The following is a 21,434-nucleotide window of genomic DNA, read 5'->3' on the forward strand; positions in this document are numbered from 1 at the left end:
AAGTATTTTGTGAATTCTCCAACCTTCAGACTACACCGACTTGGAAACGAATATGGATAAATTGGTACGTTTTGTTTTATATCTTTAGTTTTTAGATGAATAATAATTACGGCAATAAAATAAAAATGACTCACATTATTCGAATTATGTGAAAATTACTATGACTTTTTGTAATTTGCTTACCTATGCTTAAATAATTTCTACTGTAAACTATTTTTTTTTGCCTTGATCTGTTATAATTTTTCAAACACATTTTATTATGTACCTACTTTAATGTAGTATTGTATCTTTATTCTGTAAAATATCTAAAAAGCATAATGTAACTCGATTTTTTCTTTATTATTATTACTATTATTTCTTTATTCTTTACGATATATTTATATGCGTCGAATTGTTTTAGGAATTATTTACGATACTGCTTTAAGGAGAATTCTTATTATTAAAATACATTCTTTAAATAATATTACTAAAATTACACAATTATCGATTTTTTTTCTTATGCATTAAAATATTTTCATGTAAAACCGTACTTTAAATTTAAAACGTATGATCAAAAGGTGCATTTTGATTTAATTTTATTAAAACAATAAACCAACATTTGCATTTATTTTGGAGATTCTAAAACTATATGGCTAAAACTGCAAAAAAACGTAGTTATGGGTAAGAAGAATAAACTTAGCTATAATAATGCAAAGAACTTAAAATTATCCTGACAATATACAATTTTCAGATATCTATAAGAAATATTTGAATTGTGGTCAACTTTCAAATATTTATTACTCAAAATAATATTTTGTGCAGTTACGGCACTGTAGTTCTGGCATATACAGGAAGTTAAATAAGCTCACTTTAAAACCAAGATAGCTGCATATTAGCTGATGGTTGCCGGCTCCCAATTTTATTATAATAATTATTAAAATAGATAATTGTACCGCATTTAAAAAAACATAAGCCGAGTATTAAGGCACCTAAGGTAAAAATAGCATATTTTTATCTACAATAATATTATTGTAATCATAGTTTTTTTTTAAAACTACTTCTCTGCCTTAGTAAAGAAATGAGTATGTACCTGTGTATTCAGATATTCACTTTCTACAAGTTTATTGCGCTAAGGCGGGTTCACGGACGCGGACGGTGAAAATCAGTTAGAAGACTCAGTCGCTTATAAAGTTTTCCAAACCCCTCTGGAATTGGTCGATACATTTTCCTTGGTTTCCCATTGGCCACAGCAGTTATTTTCCCACGCCTCCATCTCCATACAAAGTGTCTATGTGTAGGTATCTGGATACACATACTAAGGTATTAACAATATAAAGTACTCTCGTGTGGGTATTGTCAAAGGAAATACGCGGATCTGCTAAGGAAAGCGAAATCCGCAAATGCCCCCCCCCCCCTACATCCCCTTTAACGTAAAATAAAAATATCCGTAGAGAAAAAAATACATATTTAATGACTTTAAAATTCTTATCTACTTGTTTACCAGATTGAAAGAACACACAAATTTATTATAGCTTCATCTTGAACATATTTTGAAACTTTTTTTTTTTAATTCACAGAAAATTTAAAAAGAATACATAAAAAAAACAGTTTTCTTAAACAAAGCACTTGATAGTATGTTTGTTAAAAAAAATTTAACTTACCCTAAAGTTTGATTGATACATCGCTTAAAAAATATATTTACTATAGAGCTTAACCAATAATTATCTGCTTTATGCTTATAAATATAAAAAATGTAATTAATACGTGTAGTAGATTGTGTTGTCAAAGAAATACATTAGTTTTCCAATACAGATTTTTTTCCATCGATAAATCACTGTTGATAAAACGTGAGTCCATTAATTCACGCCAGAGATTCGCGCATGGGGAACAGTCCAAGCAGTGGAGAAATTTATTTATTACTTGCAAAAAGCTAAAAAAACAACCGAAGATTACTACGCGGCATTATTGAACCGTTTTAATGCCAAATTGAAGAAAAAACGCCCTGGTTTGGATTGCAAAAAAAGTATCTTCGATCATAACAACGCACCCGCTCATGCATCGGCCGTCGGCGTCGTGCAGGCGGAATTGAACCGATTAGTCTACGAATTGATCGACCATCCACCGTATTCGACCGATCTAGCCCCGTGCGACTTCTTTCTGTTCCCAAACCTAAAAAAATGGCCGGGAGGACGCCGTTTTGCAACAAACGATGAAGTGACCATCGAAACTTCACACTATTTTGAAGAGATCAAGAAAATTTATTTTTCGGAAGGGATAAAGAAATTGGAAAGTCATCATGAAATGTGTATTGCCCTAAAAGGGTACTATGTTAAAAATTAAATTGTAAAAATAACAAAAATTATGCGTTTTCTTACAAAGACTAGCTTTTCGTCAAACGACCCTCGTACTTGATGAATTATATTTTAGGATTAGTTTTAACAAGTACAACCTTTAATGACTTATCTTATGTGCTGGGCCTGAAATAGAAAAAAACATAAAAAATGAATTTTGAAAACTAATCATAATAAGGCCATTAAATTATTCGAGTTTGCAGACTTTACTCTGTATAATAACAATTTTAATGTAAAATAAACAAAACACTTTGTATATTTTACGCCACACACTAGACACTTGTTTAATGATGATAATTACCAGATTACAGAATCGTACTGATAGGGCCTTACTAATAAATTTGGTATAACGTTACGCCTAGGCATAGTGATAAAATACGGATGAGAATATCATCCTGGTACAATACTATAATATGGTAGACTGAGGATGGAACTTCACCCTTGTTCTACCACTATATTGAGGCGTAATTTTACACTAGGTTTATAAGTAAGGTCCATAGTGTTTGGTGAAGAAGTTAAGGTAGAGTGGGTTTGTGTTTATTTATTAGGCCTATTGAAAGTATGGGAATACAATATTATTATTTTATTTTTTTTAATCTTCTTTTTTCTGTTAATTATGCCTATATAGTATATTTATTATTTAAAAACCCACCCTGCCTTACCCCCTCTACACCCAATCCCATCAGTTTATTCTATTTAATTATTTTATGTACCAGAAACGTGCATTCAGCATTATATAAAAGGTAGTAAAGTGTTCCACAGAAACATTGTTAAAAAAATCCCGTTAAATTAAAAACTTACCAATCTTTAACTTGTGTGTGAAAAAAATAGTAAATATTTTATTTGTTTCACATTCATAATAAGACCTTTTTAGAAATTAATTAACCTGCTGTAAATATTATAAATTATCATTTTATAATCATTAGTCTTTAAAAGTAAGATTTTCGTATTTTATGGGAAAATAAATTGTCTTTATTAATTTTTATGATATTTATTTCAATAAAATATTATTTACAAACAAAATATAAGTATCTACAATAATTTATATCACAACTTGTCACAAATGATAAATTTCTCAAAGAACTAATAAATAAAACCATATTAGTATTGATATTTTGAATTAATATTTTTTTTGGTTAAAATATCACAATTACTCTAATTACGATCTTAAAAAAATTACGTACATAAGTTTCCAATGGTGACTTAGATTTTTGACTAGCAATTTTACAGATAATATAAAACGATCATAATTTTAACTTTTTTAAATAGAGACGTAAAAAAATACAAATTTTCGATAATGTTCTAATTTTACGAATTCTCTTTTACAAATACATTTTTAATAATTATTGTATATTAGCAATTGTATTGTTTGCCTATTTAACCATTTCTCGTGCGAGTTTTTTTTAGATGTAAAAAGTAATTAATATTTTATTTTGAGTGCTGGAACTCCCTGAAAACTTTCTAAATATTTATTACAAATTGTTTAAGAGTTGTGTTGCGTTGTTTTAAAACAATGTACGAATATAATACAAACATTTTTGAAAATACATTAAAAAATAGAAATAAATAATATCTATAACTCGTATTTATATATACTAACAAAAAATATAATGGAATCTAAATAAATATATTTGTTGAAAACAGTTGAAGAAGACAAAATTTTGAAAAGCGCCAAAACAACAGTTTTTTTATGGTTCAGAGTTTCCATGCAGAGAATCCGATGAAACGAAAATGACAGTTTTGCCAGAAAAGATTTACTTAATTAATTCTAAAAAATCCGCAAGTAAATAATATCAATATTTACCAAGCAGACAACATTTAAATTTCATTGTTTCAAAACAACTCTGGTTGAAAAGGGGAAACATCGGAAATGGATGTTATTGTACCAATACCCATTGCAATTAATCTCAATCTTTATTTAGATGTATGAAATTCGATAATGAGGGACGTTATTTTTATTATATTTCAAATTTTCTGTTATTTTTTTGAACTAAAAGCCAATGTAAAAAAGATTTTCAAAATATAATGTGAGATTAATATTGCAGAACTGGGTGATTCTTAAATTATCAAGAGTTGATTACTTCGTACTAACGTATAAAAAGTTTACAATAATATATTATTACCCGCAATTGATCTTAGTAAGAATCCAGGCAGTTTATAACTTTTTGATTACGGAGTAAAAATAACACGCATGCACAAGTTTAATTGTCAAACTTAAATTTTACCCAAATTTCCAATGAAGGGATGAAATTGTGCTTGGTACTTGTGCATTTTACTTAGAATTAAAAGTTTGAGTGACACAATTGTACATTTTCCATAATTAAATATTAATCAATAATCAAGGGGGTGAAATAGTATAACTTCTTTGAAAATATAACCACCTACGTATATTTCAGTACATATGAAGAACTTATTTGAAAAGGGAAAATGAATAACGAACTCTTGGCTTGCGCCCTGTCATTAGCCAGTTTAAGTAATTACTTTACGCACTGTGTCATTCACAACTCTGTCTTTGTTTAAACATTTATATTTTTTATATCTGTTGAGTTTTGTGAAGTAAAATAGCTAATATATGTGAGATTCTACCAAATCATTTTCCCTACTAGGAAACGCAAATCCAGCATTACGGTTGGTGATAATGACTAAATGGTGAATGTTTCATGGCGTGTAAAGCGATAAAAAAAATAACAAAATCATTCAATTGTGTTTTTACTTATTTATTTACCGAAACATCAAATATAAAAATGTATGGTATTTGGAGGGCTTTGGCTAAAAGTAATATCTTTTAACCAACCAAAAAACATCGAGGCCAAAAAGGACAAAGTGTGTAGGTCAAAATATAAATATATATTCTTATTATTACTAGTATTTACACGTATGTTTAATTTTTTAATTATAAATGGTATATTCTTTTTATTTTATTATTATCGTTAATTTTTCAAATTTATATTTTTGCTTGAATTTTTATTATTATTGGTATGTTTTCCTATTTATATTTATGATTAATTTCTTAATTACTACTTCTACATTTTATGATTTGTGTCTATGCTTCAATTTTTATTATTTTCGGTATGTTTTTTAATTTACAATAATTATGTCTCATTTCTTAACTATTAATGTTAATCTAATTTATATTTATGATTCAACTTTTATTATTATTATTACCTGCATGTTTTCTAATTTATATTTGTATTGATTTTTTTCGATGTTTTTAATATTCTTTTATAATTTATAAAGCATCATTTAATAAAATTAAAAAAAACACATGTAAAAAAGAAGGTCCTTCCTAAACACAGGAATTTCCTAGCTAGTCGGGACCTGAAACAAAGAAACTCTGTACATTTTAAAACTGTGAAATACATTAAAAATATATATTTTAGAATAATAGCTGTTTTTAAGAGATTGTAAATTATATTTATAATTTGTGATGAAACGGATAGTGGTTTGGCCGGATACCGGATATTCGGCAAACCCTTAATCCGGTTTCGGCTGAGCCGAAGATTCGGCAAATTTTCTGAGAATCAGCAACTTTCAGTCGGTCACTAATAATTACAGTTCATGGCCAATAAATGCCTTAACTTCCATGTTATCTCCTCAAAAAAGTTCTCCATCTTTGTTTAAACATCTGTTTATCTTAATATTTCGTTTTTGTGTTTTTATATAATCATAAAAATTCAACTTTGACTAGAGCTTAAAATACATGTTTTTATACTTAAGACTAGATACAATATTACATAATATTATATTTGATTATAAATAGTTTAGGTATATTTTTACACAATATTTATCACATACAAATTACAAAAAGCGAAATATGTTTTAACCCTTTACTAACTATATGAGTTGAAAATGGGAAAATAGATAATACTTAACTAAATTTTTTGAATCACTGTTTAAAATAATGAGATATTGATCTCTTATTTCTGGTATTCCATGAACATAAACAATTATGTTTGCTAATACATAAGTGTAATTTCTGCTCTGTATGTTTATAATTAAGCAACGTTTAAAATGTGTCGAGATTTTGATTTATATTTGTATTAAACAAACACATTAACCCTAGATCACTAACCATTCGTGGAATAGACTACTGGCACCCCGTGCTTTTGCTGTTTTTATAAGTTCTCTTCACCCGCCTCCCTTCTCACATCTAGTACCTTCGTAAATAGTGAAATTAGTTACTCGCACGCGTTGTATTTAGATCGGAATATATCGCGTAATCGCCGTCTGTCAGACTAGTAATTATGTAACTTTTTTATTATTATATATATAAAAGTATTTTATTTATATTTAATTGAAGATTGCTAAGAAGGCAGTAGTCAGCTAACAAGTAGAATTAACCAGTAAGCTAAAAATTTACAGCTATTGCCCCGCCGAAAACGCCGCATGACGAAATACTTCTGCAAGGGCTACAAGAGACCCATTTGTGACGAACATGCTGTTTCTATGTGCAGCAGCTATACCATGTAAGTTAATTCCAAAAAATATTTTAACTATTTGATGGCCTGAAAATTAAGATTACTATGTAAGGTAAAGCATAATATAAAAAATAAAAGCGACTAAATTAACATTGGATGTTCTGTTTCGTTGTCTGACAGGCGAAAGGTTAGTTTCTCCGTTACTCGAATATAAGGTTAGTGAGTTAGGGTTAAACTTATAAGTTTATGGTCTCAATCGACTCATATAATGGATATATAGCTTTGGTGACGCGAGAGAGAGTCGCAAACGTTATTTTCTCGATAGCTGGAGAGCGCATGAACTAATCCAAGATGGTCCAACAAGGGCAGCCAACACACACGTTATTAAGGACGTTTACTGCCGTTTAATATACGTACAATGGAAATCGACTCACTCGTTTGAAGTGCTCCCCCTCGCTCCACCAGGGCCTCGATTATGATGGGAAGATAAGGACGTCATACCTTCACCAAGATGTTAGAGTAGAAGATTAATTCTCTCGAGTGATAACGAAGATACACTACCGACCCACCACCTTCAAGTTTTGAGTAAGTACACATAGAGGTAGATACAGATACTACAGAAGTTAAGTATACCGTCTCGATATGTACAGATGAAGATAGCGTTCATAATCGAGGCCCAGATATCAATTGCGGAAAATGATGCGGTTGTTTACTTCTTTCTCAATTCGGCTTTGTGTATCAGGATTGGATATTGGATGCGGTGATAATAATGTCATTGACTCTTTTTTGGCGATAAATTTTTGAAGACAGCGGTAGACATATTATTATTGTTTTCAGTTTATCATGCGGATCACAGAAGACATATTATTTTGTTCCCAGTAAAATAAAGCTGTTAGTTTTTTTTTTAATGTGGAATTTGTAAGTTATTGCAATGTACTACCAGGCTGCTCAGGTTTCTACTTCTTAAGGTGAAGCCAATAACAAAAATATACAAATGGCTTTTTTAAAATTAATAACTTATATGTAAATATAAGTTATTACATCCAATAAAAATGGCAGTCAATATTCATGCGTAACCAAGCTTTTTTGTATCAAGGTGTTAAAGGTATATAAAAATACATGTATAAATTTTTTAAGAATAAATTATTTAGTATTTTCAATGAATGCGTTTGTGTTATTGTTTTAACTCAGTGGTTATAACCAATTAAGCAGTAAAACGAAAAAATAATATTTAAAAAATAAAAATGTATTTTATAAAATCAATAACGTCTCACCACAAATCATAAGCAATATTATATTTGATATGATAGTGTCGATTTTTTTATGGGAACAAAAAAATACGAACAAAAAAAATATAGAACAAAAATAAATAAAATATAGAACAAAAAAAATATAAATTAAGTTGTTGGTAATCAATTGTTTTTAATATTTTACTATATGATAATCGGATTATTTTCGTGACTTATTAAAAACTGATATAAACACTTAATACTGATGGAATGAATTGAATATTGGTTTAGAATTAGAACTTTTTAGTGCAATATTTTATAGACCCTGGTACCTGAAGCGTAAGACGGATCACTGACCATATTACCTCCATATAACAATTTATCCGGATTCGGTGCGGATAAGTCCGCACCGAATCCGGATAGATTGAAGATAATTACGACAGCAAGTTGAAAAAAAGTTTTCGCCTCCAAACTCAAACCCAAACTCGCAATTAGCGCAATGGACAATAATGCAATAATGCATTAAACTATGGTTTATTTCAATGCAATATTTCGTACTCTTGGATCTGAAGCACAAGACATGCCATCTTGTCTTCCTGAAAAACGAATCAATTCAATATGCTACAATTGTGTAACAGTGAATGGAGCACTCGGGTGCGCGTAAAGGTAAAAATAATAGTTGTCAATCCGCCTTTAAAAAAATGGTGATGAAAGTATTTTACGGGTCGCGTTTACCTTGACTCTTTGTATTTTTACTTTAGCCTTATACAAGGCGACCGAAGAGTTAATTTCGATGGTAAATAGTAATTTCACTATAAGTTTGTTGGATATTGTAACACACTTAAGTTGGTATATTATAGATTGAGAATAACACGATGCTACTGACAGCCCTGCCTTTGCGGCCGCTGTCACTTATACGTATCTGGTAAGTTAGAACTCACCCTGTAATTAGCCTCCTGAAAATACAATTTTCTTGTCAATTGATTGTAGAGCAAACAGTAAAGGGGTTTTACTCAAAACTCCCACTAAAGCGTAAAACAGATATAAATTGAACTCTGCTAGCCAAAATGGGCGGCATAGTTGTGAGACTTCTTTGTTAATTTACATCAATATAACAATATTTTCAGTAGGTATGTCCATATGTCTATAGACAAGGCTAGATTTCACTCCCTTCGAAGTTATCAAGATTTATTGTAACAGAGAGGAAAAACATTGTTGTGAAGGGAATATGGAAGTCTAGACATTTACAGGGTTTATGACCTGTGATTAGCTGGTGTAATTGTCTACTTTTCACACTGTGTAACATTCACCATTCTGCCTATGTTTATAAATTCCATTTTTTTATAATTGTAAATTTTAAATCGTATCCACCCCACCAAGAGTGCCGCAAGTCTAAATATATCAAACTGAGAAAAATGGTACTTATGATTTTCTTTTACATTAACAACATGTCCTCGCAGATTAATACAAAACATAATAATACGATACATTAAAATAATACTACGCATTTAGTGTTTGTAAAATCACTAAAATAAATTTAATATGCACCACCCGGTTTCAAAACACGACTGTTCTTTTGTCAAGGCTTAAACATGGAGAGTTACAAAAGTAATGTTTTAAATATTAATTTTATAATATCGACATTTAGCTCAATAAACCTATATACGTACTGTGATACACATTAAAAAACAAGAATTCGAAATAACTTTAGTAATCCAAACATACTTTTAATTGTTGATTCGAACACTTCCCTAATGATCACAGATAGATCTCAAGTGAAATAACCATATATTTATTTTCCTGTTTTTTGTAATGCACACAATATGTACATAGGTTCATTGTTTCAGGTCCCGACTAGTAAGGAGTTTGCTTCGAGACCTTTTTTGTTACATGTGTTTTTTTCATTGGATGATACTAAATAATTCAAATCAATAACCAAAATTGGAATAAAAATAAAGATTACAAAATATAAAAAAATAACGAAATATAATTAAAATAGATAAAACATTATGTCAAGGAATAAAAAATCAGAGGATGTTAAAATTTCTACATATTATCCATCTGCTCCTAATTTTCTTATGTACATTGCAACTAACAAACGTCTTTATGACAGGGTTCAATCTTTCAAAAAACTTGGGGCCCAATACAGTGAAATGCCTGTGAAAAACGGCAGTTTCGCTTGTGTTATCCTAAAGTTAATGCTGGGTGCAAATCGTTGCACATTTATAAATCTTCCGTATGTAGTTATAATCTACCTGTTTTAATCCAAATTCTGTTTGTCACACTTAACAGTACTTTTTTTTACATGAAAAAAGAGTGCGACATATCCTCAAATGGTTATTAGATGTTCATGTTCCCCCAGAATTCCTTGTCTTCGTTAAGATAAAAGTCTTTCTAGATACAATTTTAATATGGTTAAAACCAGTATGTAAAGTTTTGGACTTACTTTAAATAATTTTAAAGAAGGAAAATAACCCATTTTTTACTCTCAGAATCTCAAGGTATCACAGCTTACTTATATTACTATTCCTTTAATGTGGTGAGGTCCTTAGTGACCGTGGATCCTCTGGTGTCCATAGGCGAGCGTAAAGCGTCCCCCCGGGAGGCCTGTCTCCCCTACGCGACCAGGAGAGTGAATGGGCGTGCGAACTACCCCCTGAAACATGCTCACAAATTATTATCTATTTATTTAATTGTACGCGATACCCATTTTTTTTCTTTGATATTCACCTCAACAACAACATGTGTATTTTAAATATAATATTAGTAAATTGTATAAAGACTATGTATATGTTCTAGTGAGTTATTTGCAAATCGTTGAAAATGTCCCCAAAATTGAAATGTTTGGGTAAAATTAAAATAATAAATAGTGTACGCAAATACTATTTTTTTCTTGAAAAAAAAATAATAATCCTCTCGTTTGAGATTTGTAATAAAGAATACCAAATTAAAATACTGAAAGTAGGATTTTAAGAAGTAGACTAGTTTTTTTATATATTTTATTTTTTTATTTTTCAAAAATATTTACAAAATAGTCTTAAATTAAAGTCCTGCTGAGTTGCATACATACAACTCGTCAGCAGGTTCTTATAAATTACATATTTTGGGTATACTGTATTGCAGTGTCCTTTTGCCATATTTATTGTAATATCTAGGAACAGCTAGCCCTTCCATACTAGTAAACCTGGTGTTGTAATCATGTACCAACTTGTGTTTATACTCGGAGTGTGACGCATGATGACAAATTAATTTGTACCAAATTAGAGCCTAATTTATATACAGATTTAAACATCAATGATATTGAAATATTATTTATTATTTTCTTATTAGCCGCCATTCAAATATAGCAAAATATCTAATCGCATACAATAACGCAAATGAAAGAGAAAACTGATAACGATACATATTACAAAAAAGGGTACAGGATATAAAGGATGGATGTTAATTCACTGACTTTTGTGAAATAAAAGAGCTGAAAGGCAACAGATGGAAGTGTTGAGAAAATGTGGATGTTAAACATAGGCAGAATGGTGAATGTTACACAGTGTGTAAAGTGGCCACTTAAACCAGCCAATGACAGTTCATAAACCCTGTAAATGCCTATACTCCCATATTCCCTTCTCAAAAATGTTTTCCCTCTATGTTGCAGCCAATTTAAATTTGAAATATTTTTATTATTTTACAAGATAAATATTAGTAATCAGTGTAGGTGAAAATGTAACAAATCAATAAAAAATACATTCCCTTTACAATATCAATCAGCGATTGCATGTCAAACAACGAAAGAGGGGTCATTCAGAAGTGCCATTATATCCACACATCCATATGTCTACAGTCTGTACACACTCCATGTCTGCTCGTATTAGGTACAAGGTACAAGTGTACAAACATTAGGGGGGACCGTTGCGAAATGCGCAACTAATGTGGCGAGGATAAGGAACATATGTACTGTATTAATATACTGTAATTATTAGCTAATTATTACTTTCGTGGGTATTAGAATATTATAGTGTTGTCCGTATAATATTTATCGAGTCAATTCTGCGATTTCGAGAAGTCTGTTTTCAGTACATTGCGGTAGCTGATATTTAGTCCGTGTCCGGGTGGAAGAAGAATACGTGGGGATAAATATACGTGGGGGAAATAGCACCAGAATCCTGGACGAGTGTTTTCCACTCAATGGCTTCTCTCAGGTAAATACTCTGAAAAATGAAATCGACCGGAGGACGATTAAGGAAATATACGCGTAACAAAAGGAAAAGGATTAGGGCGAGGATCAATGAGAAAAGAATTTAAGGACCGGAACTTAAAATTATTTAAAGAATATTTAGAGGGAGGAAAAAAAACATTAAAATATACGCAATAAAAATAAAGGTATTTTCATTTATTATAACTTTTCCGCATCTAATAGTGCGTGTGGGATTGCACTCGTATACCGACCTCAGCTTATATTGATCATTTTTGTTATATGAAGGTAAGATAATCCGTCTTAAAGCTAGTCCTGGGACTTTGAAATATTCTAGTGTAAAACACATTTATTGATAAATATTTCACGTCAACCATGCCGGGAATCGAACTCGAGAGTTCTTGCATAGCAGGCAAACGCGCTTTGCAAAAGAACCTACTTATTTATTTTATTGCATTGCATTTATCATAAAATATATGTTAGTCAATAAACGTAGTACTTTATATAATTGGTACACATATTATTTATATTTTTATGTATTTCATTACTTTATATTTGATTTATTATATATTATTTATGTTTAAGTAACATGTATTCTTGGCACATATAAATACTTTATATTTGTATAATAATAATTTTTAATTTCTTACATTTGATTAGCTAGGCATTTATAATTAAGTAGTTTTAGTTTTTCTTTTTTATGTTATTGTTTTATTAGTATAGGACTACTTACGCTCTAAAGATAAAAAATCTCCATCTTAGAACAGGCTGTGCCGTGTTAGATGGAGACTATCATAAACAGACAACACTCCGTTTTCATTTTACATTAATTGGTTTTATATAGATTCCCTGTTATTTAAGTGTGTATATTATTTTTTTTACAATAAATTTATAAATAAATAAAATAAATAAGTAAGTACTCAAAAAATTGAAAAATTAGTATTATAAAGTTGAATCAACAGTTTAGTCTAATTGAGGTAAATTACTCAGTTCTATGATACTCAAAAATACATAACTTCACTAGCTAAAAACACAGTATGTTATGTTATATATAAAAACAATAACCAATACAAACAAAGAAAAAACACAATGAAATAAATATAACAACTTTGTTTTGAACCACTATTTTTTTTAAAGCTTGTTTAGCTTTGAAACCAGTAGGTGTAAAAAAATAATCAGCGGTTAAAAACAAAGTTGTTTTATTTATTTTACTGTAACAAATAACCACAACGTTAGTGCTTCAAATGTTAAATTTATAAAAGGAAAAACAAATTGAAAATCATATATTTTTATGACTTAATATTAATATTACTTATCATCCTCCAAATTTTATTTTAAGTATTTACATTTAAAAAAAAAGAGTATTAATATGCATCAAAAAAGATACAATAAACATGAAAAAATGTGATAAGTATAATGATGAGGTAGCCGATACAAATGATGAACAATGAACAGTTATAGGTTTTAGTTACAATTGCAAGAGCGGGTCGGCTGTTGGATAGCACGCAACTGGCGTAGGTACAAATAGCCCGTAAACGGGGTCGCGGTGCACGTGCAGAGGGCTCATCGCAGATTAGGGGCTTTTCCGACCCACGTGGGACTCGAAACTAGGGTGCCACCCTCCATACATCTTAAAATAACAACTCTTTGTTGACGAAATTGCCGCTTGTTCATCCCCAGTGGAAGCTCCTTTAAACACTTCATAAGGACGATTTAATGGTGAAATAGTGTACCCTAAATAATTCTATACACGGCACATGAATTTTATTATCTGATGTATTTTAGCGTGGTTACCCGGCAACGCGCAATCGTATGAACACTAATCATTTTGAAAAAGAAAAAGACGTTCATTTCATTGATCATTTTGTTTTTATTTTTATTTATTTAATGTTTTAGACAAAAAAAAATTATTATATCTTTATATAAAATTACCAATTCACAACGGAGTCCTGTTCCCGACCCTGATGTATTGGAGCGAAGTATGGACTTGGGAAACCAGGGATAAAAGTAGGCTGAATGCTGTCAAAATGCGATCTTTCAGGCGAATGTGTGGTAAAACTATGTACGATAGATGCATGAACGTTGGGATCCGTACATTATGTAAGGCTGAGACAAGCATTATCGACGAAATCAAGAAAGGAGCTCCGCGCTGGTTTGAACATGTAGAGCGAATCTACAGCGAAACAACGGCTACGAATATTTACAATGCGGATGTTGATGGATGCAGAAATAGAGGAAGACCAAGAATGACATGGCATGACCAAATCCCACAAATACTTGAAGATGGACATGTCAAAAGTTGGAATAATCAGCGTGCGTGCATGGGAAGATGTATGAATGTAGAGAAAGCGAGATCTGTACGCAAATATAGAGTGATGTGGCGTTCTATCCTCTCTGCCTACTCTTACGGGGAAACGGCGTGATGGTTTGTTGTTGCTTATATATATTAGTCTCGCAAAAACTCGAAATTGGCTCGAATGATTTACGTGCGGTTTTTTGCAAAATTTTCTAATTAAGGTCCTCAGGGTTCATAAATAAAAACATCTTCAATATGTTGAGTGGAAAAAAAGTAAGAAGCATTTATGTGATTTTAATCGATTTTCCAGGGTTGCATTCGACTAAAATGCATATATTGAAAAATTTGGAGGGTACTGTTTTTCTTTTCATGTTAAAAGAGTTTGTATTTTGACGTTTACAAACAACCATTATTTTTAATGGATACTTAATTAACTAATTTTTAATGGTTTTAAGTAATGCTTAAATAATTTTAACTAACATTTGATACATTTTCGAAAAACGGATTCTTACATTAAATGCACCACTGTTGGTAAGTAGGCCAGAGTTTGACATGTGCAAAAATTATTCTATATTTGAAAATTAATGACTTACAGTTTTAGAATGTAACCATAAACAAGTACCTAGGTACCTATATAAATTCAATATTTGAAAATGAACCACTTTAACTTTTGGAATTCCATCATAAACAAATACCAAGGTACCTACTTATCAATGAAAAGTCTTTTTCCTTTTATCCGGACAGTTTTTGCACGCTTTCACGACACAGTCATTTTTAATTTCTTTTGGTTTTGAATTAAATGTCAAGGTCACGTTAAAACTCGACTGGCGATTAAATAATGACTAAATTGCATGAGCTGATTGCCACAATTTTAGAATGTACACGGTAAAACGCGGTCTGACTTTTCTTTATTAACACAACTTCCTGTATTTTCTCATTCGATTATGGTACTAAAGAAGTAATTTTTGCACGACCTTAATTTGAGCATGACATGGCCTCTTAGCCAATCATATGAGGAGATAAAATGAAAAACTAACCCGTATTACGAATACATAAACAGTTTAAAAAGTCAATAATAAATGTAGCAGGCAAGCCAACGTTCGGGCATGACAACGTCTGTCGGGTCACTTAGTTTTATATAAAATTATTATCATTATTTTACACTACTTTTACATTTATTTTTAAATAATTTAGAAAACGCACTGGGTGCTTGATTTTGAATACTTTATTATCATATAAAATTACGCACCCCTAAATGCACTTTATTGACACGTCAAATGCAGCGTATCTCGATATCGACAGCGTATCGTACCTATTAGGGTAAGGTGAACCGTCTTTCGCTTCTGGCAATTGTCTAGGGATAGTGAAATATCGCGATGTAAAACCACGCTTTAACCTTTCCGAGCCTAAGCGTGAAAACAATTTTCGCGAGTTCCTTATGAATGTATCTAAAATACCTCAGCTAAAATGCCATAAATACGACTTTAATGTTAATATTATTGTCATGGTAGTGTTTATAAAACTATTTCATAATATTTTGAGTTTTCTGAGACGTTCATACATTTTTTCAAAAATGCTGTTACGAAAGAATGCTATTTGATATCGCGCACTTTTCGCTGCTATACGATTACGTTGAATAAAACTGATCTAAAGTCACGCAACCCGTTAGCGGGGAGTTGACAGAGGAAATGCATGTTGAATCTTATGCATGAAATCCGGATTTTCGTGGTTATGGCTGGAAATAAGGGACTAAATAGCAAGAAGTATAAGTGTGAACTGACCAACGTTTCAAATATTATTTATCAGTAGAGCGATTAATTGTAATGTTGGCTGTTTGCTTGGAAGAAATTAAAGACTAATGAAATTCTGTTAAAAGAATTCAGAAGAATTTTTGGAAATTTTTTGATGCATTCTTAACATTCTGGGGTAGGATTTTGCAAAAAATTGATACGATGATTAACAAAAAAGTTATTAAAAAAATCGGCTATTTAGGGGACCTTAGATACCTCCTTAGACCCGGAGGGGTTATATAAATGTTTGATATCGATCTTGCAAAGAATCGAGCTCGGGAACTCCGGCGTAGTGTGCAAACGCGTCAATCAATTCACTACGAGGCGAACTAATATTTACTCCATTTCTAGTAGTAGCCATAAAGTCGATTTTTTTTTAGGATTGTGAGTTTTTTTAATTCCCACATTGACATCAAGAACAAAGCAGTGCGTAGGGCACTGTATTGGCGCACTACATGCCGCGTACTTCGATAGTAAGGCGATCAGTCTTACACTTAAAATGCCAGTCCAGGGACCATAAAATATAATAAAAATCTTTATTAACCAAATAAATACATAATAATAAAACAAATACACGGAGTACACGGTTAATAAGAAAATATAAACGGCAGCAATAATATTAGTTACATTACAGTCTAGTCTAGTGTTTACATTATTTACAAAAAATACATTTTTACGGCCGAGCATACGGTATGGGCCCTTTTAGAACAAGTGATTATTTCGCCAATAGAATTTTTAAGTAACTTTTATTTCTGGTGTTGTGAAAGTGGCTTTTTTTGTTAACTAAAATATTCAGGTGTTAACTTTACAATAAGATAAAGTTCCGCAACTTAAATACCCGTCAATGTTAATAAATTTAATCTAATAAAAAATAAAAATTAGCTTCACGTTGCCAGGTAATCAGCATTTACCAACTAGAATGAATTACCGTTAAAATAAATATTTCACGATTACCCTGCCAGGATTCGAATTCGGTTTCGCAAGCATGGTAGACGAAAGCTAATCACTAAACTACGAGGCGGACGCATCTCCAATCGACTTCCTTTTTAAAGGTTTTTATCTGAGAGTAGCCAGACAAAAAAATCATAGCGGCGATGAAAGAACATTTGTTTTTTTTCAATTTGCTGATTTAGTTAAAAAGTTCATTAAAAAAAATAACATCCTCATTTGGTCGAACCACCGCATCAAACATAATATTATTCAAACTTATAGCGGAGATCTGAGTTAATAGGTTTATAATACAGTTGTACTATTGTGTTTATGAGAGGGGTGTCACCAATCCCTATTGCACTGTGTTCCAAAAACCCCCCAGTAAACGAATTAAAACCCCAAATAAAATGGCACAATTCAACGCCTCGTGTGGGCAAATCAAAAGGAATGAGTAATAATTAGATACACGTGTGTCTAATATTTATTTATTTAATCAATAATCCATTGGCGCATTTGCTATGTCCGATATGTAATAAGATTCATTTTTACATAAATTTACTGTCACTGTACTGTTCCATTCTCAGGCCTCTATTCCTTATTCTAAGTTTTTTTGTAAAGTACGGCCATTTACTTGTATACTAGGGTTATATTTAAATTGAACTATAATTCTTTATTAGTCTTTTTCCGCCTTCTATTGTTGCATATGGCATTGCAGTGGTACACCACTCGTAGGGAAAAGAATGTTGAAAATTAATCATATTTCGCGTTAAAAAAAAATAACAACGAATATTTAATATAATATTTAAAAAAACAAGAAATCTTCATATAAATTTATGGCAAAAGAGAGTGAAAACGTTTTCGAGAAGGGAATATGGAAAAGTCTAGGCATTGGCAGGGCTTACGTCCTGTCGTTGACAAGTTTAAATCACACGTAAAGAAATCAAGTTATGAACTGTTCAGAAAGACATAAATCGTATCGTTTTTTTTACATTTTTCCGAAACTAGCGGTTCATAGAGTAAACTAATGCACTGATTGGAGAGTAACTTGTTATTTACACAGAAAAGCAAATTATAAAACTTGCGCCATCATGTAAAATATTCGTACACTTAAATATTATTTTTAAAAATATCGGAAAGGTACCGATTTGTAGTTTGTTTTCACAGCAATCATGTGATGGCAAATTAAATTTCTAAGACGGTCTTCTGAAATAGGTAATACTTCTTTTATTTGAATTTGAGTCCATAATCTATTGCCATTTTTTTTTTAATGGAGTGGCGGAGTGACTTTATTAGATTCCTTTGCGTTAATTGTTATATGATTTATTTTTGTATTCGATTCACGTGTATAAATCATCTCAGATTTTTTTCATTATTTTATCAATAGTGTTTATCTTAAAATACATTATTGTTTTATCGGACATTTTGACGTATTTTATTATTACGAACGTGGGTGATTTTATTATTATGAACGCTACAAATCTCACTGAAATTTGACATGAAATAACAGAAAGATAGTTAAACAAATTCCATTTTTCACATTTGTAATAAGTAAGTGTACGTTCATTATTTAAAATGGAAGTTTAACAACTCTATTTCATTAACCAATGTGTAGTTAGCAGCATTTCAATTAAATATCCGTCGTCATGGAAAAGTGTTAGTCCAGCAGATCACATAATATTAATAGTATTTTGATCAACCAATATTTAAAAAAAAAATTGTTTACACGTTTGTTTCTTAGATGAATCAACGGTACAAATTTTGATGGACAAATATCGATTTCTTCGAAGGCGCCGTGGCGAAAAATTTACAAAGATTGTATTGTGAAAAGAGTCGAGAATTTATTGAGTATCATAGTGTGGTCAGAAGTGAGTGGACATGGCACAGGAAATTTGTATATTGTTAAAAGAACCATGAAATATATCGAAGTACTCGACACAAGACTACTACCACAATTGAAGGAATGGTACCCAAATAAGCAGAAATATACATTTATGCATGACTCTGCTCCATGTCACAAGGCTAAGGAGTTTCTGCATATTTGGAATCAAAGGAAATTCAAGTTTTAGCTTGGCCCAGGAACTCAAAAGATTTAAACCCTATTGAAAATCTTTACGAGCTTATAAAGAGGGGTATAGCAAGAGCCATGATCACAAACAATGTCCAATTTATCGAAAAGATTATTAATATCTGGCATAATAATAAAGGCATACAAGAAAATGACATAAAATGCATGGAAAGTATTTATTAAAAATAAATCAATGTTATTTTTTACCGTATGCGAGTTTGATATAATATGTAAGTATGTTTTAGGTATTCTAAATTATTCATCATCATGTGTAAATATAAAAGTCGCATGTGCTAAAAAATTACCAATGTTTTTCGACAAAGTAAATACTGAAACAAAAAATAATGTATAGAAGTTATGACAAAAAGGATTGATGCTGGTAAAGCTGCCAGAGGCGGAACAACTAAATATTAAATAAATTGATGATGATCTCTAAATCTAATAAAATAAAAAAGATACGTAATATCCGTTAAAATGTCTTGGTATTTAAATAAAATAAGCCATTTCTATTTCAAAAATGCAAATAAATCTACACAAACCTTTAAAATGTCTTTTTTTTACCAAATTGTAAATATTTCTGCGTTTAAAATAATAAGAGCACCCACTTTATATAAATAATAATATACTTAACAATGTTTTAAGCACGCCCAAATATTTTTAGACAGGAATCTCACCCACATGATAAAGGTCTTAGCTGTTTTATTTCACACAAGTAAACAGATGGAAGAGTTGATGAAATGTGGATGTTTAAACATAGGCAGAATGGTTAATGTTACACAGTGTGTAAAGTGACAACTTAAACCAGCCAATGAAAAGTCATCAGCCCCGTAAATGTCTAGACTTCCATATTCCATTATCAAAAGTGTTTCCCCTCTCTGTTGCAACAAATTACGATTGAATAATTTATTAATTTAGTATAATATTATCATGTACATAAAATTATACTTTTATACAAAATTAATTTACTGTCTAACTAGGGTTATTTACCTGTTTCAAGAAATTCAAAATATAAAAATATAGAATAATTCACATTTAAAAAAATCAAAATTTAGAGAATTATAATAATAAAAATACATAAGTTATTACAAGAAATTGATACGGGTATGTCGTCAGTTGACAGGCAAAATACATTAAATACAAATTTATAGTGACTGTTTGTCACCTAAGTTCTATGTTTTTCGACAATCTCTTGTATGAAATCTTTAAGTCCATTAAGAGATCCGAAATAGCGGTGTAGGATTGTATAATTTCACACTCGACAGTTTAGCAAGAGATTGTTGAAAAATATACAACTTAGTGATATAAATTCATTTTATATTACTTTGTGAGTTTTACCTTTCAATCGACGATATATAAGAAAGGAAATTCCTTGAAAGGTAAGGTAATCAGTCTTACTCTACGGGAACGTTGAAATATTGCAGTGTAAAATCACCTTTAAAACTAATATTTCATGACCACCCTGCCAGGAAACCAACCTAGGACCTCAGGAACCACTACATAACGAAGTGGACTTTTCTCTACTCAATTTATTTAGTATGGAAAAGCTGAATTTAATCTTTATAAATATACACAAAACAGTGGTGATTTAATAAAATAAACAAAGGATCGCACATGTGTATGTAACAGCAAGATTAAAAGTAAGGCTTAACCAATAAAGATCCGAGGTTCAAATTCCACCCTACCGCAACTCGATTTCCATTTTTCCGTGACAAGTTATTTTAGATTTTTAGGAAATGGTTTGAAAATTAAAATATTTACCCAAATAATAAGAACAAAAAAAAATAATTTCGCTTAGATGTAACAACTTATTTATGTTTTTTTTCCTTTTATTGAAAAACTTTTTAATATTTTTCTTTATTTTTAAATGAAATTAATACACGCGAATAAAATACATTAGTAAATTTTATTGAAAATATTCAAAGCAAAATGATAAAATAAGAATAAATACAGATTTAATATTCATTTTAAAATAACAAGAGCAATCTCGCAAAGCAAATACATGAGAAAAACAATATTAGACATGTGGACAAGTAATACACAGAACATTTCGGTTTACAAAATATATTTATCATGAAGTTTTTTTTTGTCAAATTTCCCATATCGATAAATATGTAGATTTTTATATTTATTACACATATGAAGGTGCGTATCATCGTCATCGCTATTCCTTTTCCGCACCTAATGGTGCAT

The 21,434-nt window shown here is 30.6% G+C and overlaps 1 protein-coding gene across 1 annotated transcript in view; it reads right to left on the reverse strand.

Annotated features, from left to right (window-relative positions):
* Positions 1 to 10,508: 10,508 nt before the first annotated feature.
* Fer1 (48 related 1) overlaps positions 10,509 to 21,434 on the reverse strand; it is a 28,533-nt gene continuing 17,607 nt past the window's right edge. Inside the window, exons 4-5 of the mRNA XM_088234070.1 lie at positions 20,211 to 20,213; positions 10,509 to 10,633 (exon numbers count right to left, since the gene is read on the reverse strand). Of these exons, the coding sequence (XP_088090196.1) occupies positions 10,509 to 10,633; positions 20,211 to 20,213 (128 nt within the window). The remainder of the gene's footprint in view (positions 10,634 to 20,210; positions 20,214 to 21,434) is intronic.

The sequence above is a fragment of the Micrasema longulum genome, unplaced genomic scaffold, assembly GCF_059751315.1.
Source record: "Micrasema longulum isolate JH-2025_06_02 unplaced genomic scaffold, ASM5975131v1 h1tg001192l, whole genome shotgun sequence".
Taxonomy (NCBI): Eukaryota; Metazoa; Arthropoda; class Insecta; order Trichoptera; family Brachycentridae; genus Micrasema; species Micrasema longulum.